The sequence below is a fragment of the Ambystoma mexicanum genome, chromosome 1p (assembly GCF_040938575.1).
Source record: "Ambystoma mexicanum isolate Mex_15411 chromosome 1p, UKY_AmexF1_1, whole genome shotgun sequence".
NCBI classification, from domain to species: Eukaryota; Metazoa; Chordata; class Amphibia; order Caudata; family Ambystomatidae; genus Ambystoma; species Ambystoma mexicanum.
In genome coordinates, this window is record NC_090921.1 from 680,583,062 (window position 1) to 680,591,222 (window position 8,161).

Sequence of the window (8,161 nt, forward strand, 5' to 3'; positions counted from 1 at the left end):
GTCAGCATTTTCAGTAGGATCTGATTTGCCGAATTCTAATTCGGGAGAAGTATCTAACCCACTGGCTGACTGAAGGTTGTCATATAAGTCCTTTAATCTAGACTCGTCAGAAATCAATTCATCTGGCACATTAAGGGTGCCAAATTGAAACCCAAATGGTCATGGTGTGTTATCTGAAGGTTGTTCATTGTCTTCATAGATGGCTGATAAGGACTTAATCTCTTTTGGGCAAAGGTTTGAAAACCTTTTCCTGGACTACCACCGGCTTTGACAATTTCGAAGTAATCGTTGACAATGACTTCGAAGTCAGGATCGCCTTTGTCAGTGTCTACTTCGATACTGGTGCTCACAGCTCTGACGCCGGCGGTGTCAGCGAAAGGCATCGATGTTGTCAACTTCAAGGGAACCCTCGATGGGCTGGATTCCTGACTCGTCGAAGCCCTCGCTTTTGCGTCGGATCGAGATTTTTCTCGATGCAGAACCGGCTTAAGGCTCGGTTTCGAAGATTTTGTCTTCGACTTCCCTTTGTCTTTTCGCAGATCAACAGGGGCCTGGGCTCTCTGCATGTCCTTCGAGGAGGTTGTGGCCGCAATCTCGACACGCATCCTATTTTGCTGGGGAGTCTGATTTTGTTGGACACTTGATTACCTCAGCCGAGGAATCACTGGAGGCCGAAGGTGACCTATGACGCAGTTTCTTGGCCTTCTTCAAAGAAGACGAAGAATGGCATGAACGACTTCTCAATCGATACCGTTTAGATTTTTTACATCAAAGAATCCCTCGACTCATTGGTCTTTCTCTTTGAACTGTTCGAAGGAGGCGTCGAAGGCAACTTCCCCATCACCAATTTACCTTTACGCTCCCTGAGAGCCTTTTTTTCGGTCCTCGTCTGACAGGAACCACAGTCGGAGGTACCAGTACCAAGACACCACAGACCTATGCGGTGGGGGTCAGTGATCGACATCTTCGATGCAGTCTTGGCACGTCTTGCAGCCTGTCTTAGGCATTGATGTAGCCGATGGGGGAGACCTTTTTCGAAACGTAAATAACTATCGAAGTTTACAGAAGAACCGAAGCGCACCTTAATTCTTCGAAGCATTAGCTCGAAAAATGGAACTGACGCCAACGGGCACTGCATGCGCTACTTGTACTGATGAGGCGAACGGAGGCCCTCAAGGGACATCAACCCGACGAGATGGCAAACATCAACCGCCCCACCTCCCCGTAGAAAAAAAAGGATTTGGAGAAGGAATAAAGGTGGTACTGAAAAAAATTAGGAGCTGAGGAGTGTTGGGAATCCTCTCGGATTGCCTCGCTATTATCCAAGGGCTTACCTGTTGCCTTAGAAATTGTGCAATCCTGTGATCAAAGCCGCAAGGTAGTTCTGGCTTTGCCAGTATAGCAGAAGGTCCTTTCCTCACACTTGACATCAATACATAGGGAAAACGAACGTGCTGACATCCAGAATCCATGCAAGAGCGCAGATGAGCATTCTTGTGACAGCGGCATAAAGTGGAAGGAATCCCTAGTACTTTCGGTGGTTAGATACTTTCTTGTTAAAATCTCTAGCTTTCTGGATCCTTTTCTCACTCTACCCTTGTTCTCATCCTGCTGGCCAGAAACCTGCTACAGCAGTCTTCATCAGCCTGCTGTTTTCTCAAAGATGCTGTCCCAGTTAGTCCTGTGTGTAACATAGTCTGTCCCTTGAATCCTCTTGGTACTGGACGATTCTTCTTATTCCATGTTTGTTGTCTTTTTCTGATTATGGGTTACAGCACCAAGTCTTCATAAGTTTTCAGGGGGCGTGTCCCATACTGCTCCTGCCTGGGAAAACCAGGTGTCTTGATTCCTATCTAGAGCAGGTGGGGTGGATCCTCGCAGGTTTGGAGTGTTCTTCCTCCAGACTTCAGAGAGTGTTCCAAGTCAAGTAAGGTTCTGACAGATTATGAGAGCCTTTTCGCTCTCCTGAGTGATGGAGAGAGACTTAAGGAACTTACCATAGCAGTCCAGAAATTACAGGTAACAGCGAATACTAACCGTTGAGTGAACATTGTTCTTTTCCAACCTATGACAGCTTTTGGTACCTTTTTGGATCAATTAGCAAAAAAAGACTATCAGCCTCATTACAACTTTGCCGGTACATGGTAAAAGTGCTGGTAATACTGCTTACCAGCACTTTTTCTGGTCCTGAAAAGTAGGAGTTTGCTGGAACACAGTTGCTGGAATTACCTGCGCTGATATCACCTCATCCGGAATTGCCAGCGCCGGTAATACTGGCAACGAAAATACCAGCAACACTGGAAACCTGCTCCGGTTATACTGGAACAAGGGTATCGCTGGCATATCAGACTCCTGGCCTCACACCTGTTATACCCTCGCCCCCCATGCATCAAAGATATGGAGGGGGGAATCCAAACGAATTCAGGTCACTTGTGATGCAATGTAAAATACAATTTCTGAATAGTCCCCCTCTACACGCATCAGATCAAGGAGAGGTAGCTATAACTTTGTTTAATTTAGACACAAAGACAAACTAAAGGACGCCCAGTTGTAGCTCCTGCATATACCATCACTGAATACATTGCTTTAAAAGTCAGGGTCGAGAAGCATACTTCTGAATTATTTGCTTCTCCATTCTCCCCTTCTTTCAGTAGACCCATTCCCCATTTGGACAGGATACCTTCCCACTAATATCCCCGAGCCTGAATCCATGAAGCTAGGAAAGAGAAAGACAAATAAGATGGAACTTGTGTTTTTCCTGTTTGGAAACCGGTCAACCAGTATGTTTATACGCCATGTGAGGAATGTCAGGAGACACTCCTACTCGCCCCTAATAGGGAGTCTGTGTACTTCTAAAAACCACTCCCGTTTGACAGTCTGTCCCATTGTCCCTAATCGTGCTTCTCGTGCCTTTTATTGAGCTATACTCTACAAAAACTAGGTGACAAAATATCACTGCTTTCATCAATAGTGGGGCCACAGGGAATTTTGTAATTTTGGCCTTTGCTCATAAAAACAAAATACTTCTTCCCAAGGATAAGGTAGAACCCGTCTTGTCCATAGACGACAATTATTGACTGCCCTATTGCATTACACACCCCTCCTTTACTCAGGATGTGTGCTCAGCATCACAGAACAACTATACATTTTGATGCCACAGCAGCTCCACATTTCCAAGTAATTCCGTGAGTCCCCTAGTTTCGATATCATAACCCTGTAATAGATTGGAAAGTAAATACACTTGTCTTTCAAGGAAACTAGTACCCTCCATCATGTTCTCAAGTACCTTGGATTAATGGTTCTCAGGAAATTCATAGAAATGAATGCCCTGCAGGTCCCCCAGAGACAACCTCTGATACTTCTAGGACAGTTACCCACAGACTATTCATTCCTAAAACTCGGTCAGAGCAGAGATGAGACGTTCATTATTTGCACCTAGGCTTTGGAATAAATTGCTCAATTCTTTTTTTTTTTCTTTCCAACTTTATTTAACATGTTTTCACAAAATAATACATAAGCAAATACATGCGAGAACAGATCCATAGGTAGTACAATTAAATCAATATCTACATAACACATATCACTACCAATTGTCATAATACATTACTATAAGATACCCAACCCCACTAAAAATTGCTCAATTCTGTAAATGAAAGCATAGGTTTTACAAGTTGCAAGCCCATGTTGAAGGGGATCTCCTCGGGTAGATGCTAGTTATTGGTCGCAGCGGAGTTAAGATCAGCAAGTAGATGATATATTAATGTTCCAATGGACTGACCAACTGTGATTTTAAAAAAAAAGTTCAAACAAAACAAGGGGCTGCCTGCCTTCTTTTGTCTGTACAACCGACTTGTCAACCTGCCTCTGCCGCACCCTCATGAGACATGTGTTGCCCTATTGTTTCCACCTACCCCGTTCCACAGCCAAACTCACAGTTCCACCATTGGTACATATTGTGTTTTTCCTATGATTCCTCATCAGTTGGCATCAGCAGTTTTTAACACAAATGGAAGAACCAAATATCTATGTGATGTCCTGAAAGGGAAGGTAAAAACAACTAATTCGTCCCTCAATGGATAAAGTTCCTCTCCGTCTCTACGGTGGTGTGTTGCCTTTCTAAAAGGCCTGTTGGCAAACAAATCTGCAGAGAAACCTTATTCCCGTAGATTGATTTATCTCATGGAAGGCACTAGCAAGACACAAGGTGGGATTATTTTCTTAATCCTGCCCTGAAATAAATAGTTGAAGGGTTGCTGCACAACTCTACCCCCGTTTGCAAAATGGGTATAACCTGCAAGGTCTCTAAGAGCTAAGGTTACACACTGCATGTGAGATGCTGCTGCCCACCTCCTTCTGCTTTACCGGGTGAGCACCATACTTGGGACTCTTTCTGCTACATAGTTCGGGAGAGGGCAAACGTATGTTTCAATAAATTGTAAATAACCAGCATACTCTTTGATATTAGCTGGGGATTTTCAAAAATCAAGTTACAGATCTTGGTGTCCGGTGTTTCAGTTGAATCTTTTTTAGTGGTTTTAAAACCAGGAATAGATCAAATCAGGAAGTCACAAACTCAAATGGCTATCTTTGGCAGCGCTTGACTTACTGGCTCCTGTCTGTCTTTTTTTGGCTCTAAAATCATTAAAACAAGGGTGTAACTAACCATCTATCATGGAGAGACCTCCTTGTGCAAGTACATATGTCAGAATAGATTTGACCTAAAATGCTATACAGACAAAGCAAAAATCCACCAGAATACCACTGTGGAGTACCCCAAGGCTCCTGTGTTTCGCCCACGCTTTATAATATATTTACGAACGTCTTGACAACCTGGGTGTCACCTACACAAACTATGCAGATGACACTCAGGTCCTCATCACCCTCACTGGTTGCTATGAGAGAGATGCCGAAAAGCTGAATGAAATCTACAGTGAAATACAATCCTGGATGGCCAGACACAGCCTCTGCTTAAATGACGACAAGACTGAGCTCTTAATTGTCGGCAGCCAAGCCTTTTCTTAATAAACCCGACCACAGATACCACTCCTTAACATCGATGGCAACACCATCAAAGTTGGCAAAGAAGTAAAAACCCTCAGGGCCCTATTCACAACTTTCAGCAGTGAAGGTGCTCGACTGCACGATTCACTGTGCCAAAAGAGGACGCCCAGGCTCCACTACTATTCTCAAGTGGGCCTGGGCGTCCTCGTAGAGCGCAACATTGATCTGTGAGGATTGCGCCTGTTTTTAGTTCTAACGGGCGCAATCCAATCTCAGCAGCATTTTTGTAAAATAACGACATATTTGTTATATTACAAAAATGCTGCAGAGAATACAGATGAACACGTTCCTAAACACCAAAGTGAGCAGCTTCAACATTGCAGGATGTTGAAGCTGCTTGCTTTAGTGTATAGGAAAGTGTTCATATACGCCTGTGCAGTGTATATGAACTTTCATTTAAAGTGAGTAGCTTCAATGTTGCAGGATGCAACGTTGAAGCTGCTAGGTTTGGTGTAAATGAAAGTGTTCATATACACACACCCGTGTGTTGTATACAAACTCTTTCATGTACACCAAAGCAAGCAGCTTCAATGTTGCAACCTACAAAGTTGAAGCTGCTTGCTTTGGTGTGCATGAACGTCTCCATATACAACACATGGGTGTATATGAACACTTTCATTTACACCAAACAAGGCTTCTTGTGGCACTCCTCCACTTTAACGGCACCAAAAGGGTACCGTAAATGTGTGCTAGTTTATTGCACATATTAAACTGGTGGAGTGCCACAAGACTAGGCTTCCAAAAAGCCAGTTTACGAATGTGGCGGTTGCTAGGTTGTTTTTCATCCCATCCCAGAAACCGCCACATGTATTCCGAAAGTGGCGCATTCCTTCTGACTTCGGAGGAATGCGCCACCTTTAGAATAGGTGTTAAGTACCGAAAAGGTTGTTAAGCCTTTTAACGTCCTTTTCGGTACTTACCACCTGGATGAGAATAGGGCCCTCAGTGTCTGCTTAGATTCCACCGTTTCACTTAAAAACAGGTACATTCTACAGCTTCAACCACTGCATACACCAATAAACTCCTCAATGCCTGCAAACCTTTTCTATCCACTAATAGCTGCCTTACTCCAGCCAGACCCCTCATTGTGTCCAAATTGGACTATTGTAACACTTTGAATCTGAATAGATTACAAGTTCTTCAGAACAATGCCTTGCGCTGCGCTTTGAACATACCACGTTTGAGCCATATCTCATCCACCAGACGCAACTCACTGGCTACCGGTATGTGACGGAATTAAACTTTGCACACTCGTCATTACACCTAAATGCTTGGCCAACATAGCTCCCCAATATCTGTCAGACAAATTCTCATGGCACCATTCCACCCGATCTACCTACGTGCACTGCCTTAATATACCTAAGTTTAAATTGAAAATGGCAGCGGGGTCGAGCTTCCCAGTGCTGGCAGCCAAATGCTGGAACTCCTCCTCTACAGCTATAGAAGACGAACCCTCTTTCTGTGCCTTCAGATCTAAAGTAAAAGTTTGGCTCTTCGCCTAACTACCCTGATCTCTAAGTATCTAGAATGAACTGGAACTTGTCTCTCATTCCTGTTTTGCCGATTATTGCTATCTCCAACCTGACCTCATGTAACTTGGTCCTAAGAACTATTCTATTGTATTATTTATTGTATCGTGAACTGTATTAACTCACTGCTTCTGTAATTGTAACAACCTTGTATATGCTCAAGTGCCCAGATACCTTGGGGTTAGGTGCGCTCTATAAATAATAAACAAATACAAATATTGATGGTAAGTCATTATATTATATTCACTCTCTCAGTAATTCCTGTGACTTTGGAGTTGGCCCTCATCACTTACTAGTGGTGGCAGGAGTTTGGGAGGGCAATGGAAGCCAGAGTTTTCTGTGATCTATTCCATTCTGTCATCCATATGTCTCTCCTAATGTTTTGCCTGCACCTATTTTCTATTTTATGAGGGGAACAGCTTATGCAGGACAGGATCTCTAGATTTGAGGCTAGATCTTCCTGGCCATCATTTCTTGGGGTTATCACCTCTGCACAACCGCTTTTATTCCCCAAAACTACTGGCTATCATACTTTGGCAAATCCAGATTGAAAAAGAAAGAGATAAAGGAGAATAATAGCATGGGTGATAATAGCAATGAAGTACAAAGGGGCATCCCGGAATCTAAAACTGAATGGACAAGGAGTCGTTTTTGGAAATAAGTGTTTTGCAATGGGCTCAGTAAGTGATGTTTCATTGTCCTGGTCTGCTAATCCTTCAGTGGAGTGGTATCGCCACAAATCGCAATCTTTTATTCTTTGAATGGGGAGTGTATCAGAGTTGAGGGGGGAAAAAACACTACTCAAAATACAAAGCTGTTCAATGTACATAAAACTTGCATAAGAATAATTAAGTGGCACATGCAAGTCTCCACATCTTTGGGTGCTGCGGGCTCTGCCCAAGTCCAGCATTTTTATGAAGTATGGCTAACTCCCCATTTTCCTTTCCCCTCTCTTCTCTCCTGCAGAGCACAATGCTGGACACTGTGAACACCCAGTACAACTCGTACGTCTTCTGGAAGCTTCCAATTCCGGAGCTGGACCTAAGTGAGCTAGAGGGACTGGGCATCAAGTGTCCGCGGTCTTCCCTCAAACCAGGGTCCATTGACAAACGCAGCGAGGGTCCAGGATATGGCGACCGGGGGAGACGAGGAGAAGAGGACAACCTAGCACAGTACAACTCCTTCAACTACTGGCGAGCACCCATTGCAAGTGTGGACTTTGATTTTCTCTAGAGAGTTCACCCAAAATTCTTCTCTGCCCCTCCCCGCCCCCCAAATCTCTCCCCTGGAAGGTCAAGAAACAGACTTTTGGTTCCATCTTGGCAGTTGTGCAAGAAGGCTCTGGGGAACATCTAGAAATCTGGCACAGTAGGCTCAGCAAGAGCCCCTTGTTCGGCTCTCCCTTTGAAATCAGGCTTTGGTGAGGGGGACGGAGTTCCTTCTGGCATTTCTGTCTGGTTCTTGGTTTTATTTCCTCAAGCTAGACTCAAATGCACTGTATTAAGCCCCAGGGGAGGAGAACATATTTTGCATAAAATGTCAAATCCAGTCCCAAACTAAACCTAGGTTCC

At 44.1% G+C, this 8,161-nt stretch overlaps 1 protein-coding gene across 1 annotated transcript in view; it reads left to right on the forward strand.

Moving 5' to 3' along the window:
- MLLT11 (MLLT11 transcription factor 7 cofactor) overlaps nt 1-7,961 on the forward strand; it is a 50,825-nt gene extending 42,864 nt beyond the window's left edge. Inside the window, exon 2 of the mRNA XM_069649774.1 lies at nt 7,557-7,961. Coding sequence (XP_069505875.1) covers nt 7,557-7,823 — 267 coding nt within the window. The 3' untranslated portion in view covers nt 7,824-7,961. The remainder of the gene's footprint in view (nt 1-7,556) is intronic.
- The last annotated feature ends 200 nt before the right edge of the window (nt 7,962-8,161 follow it).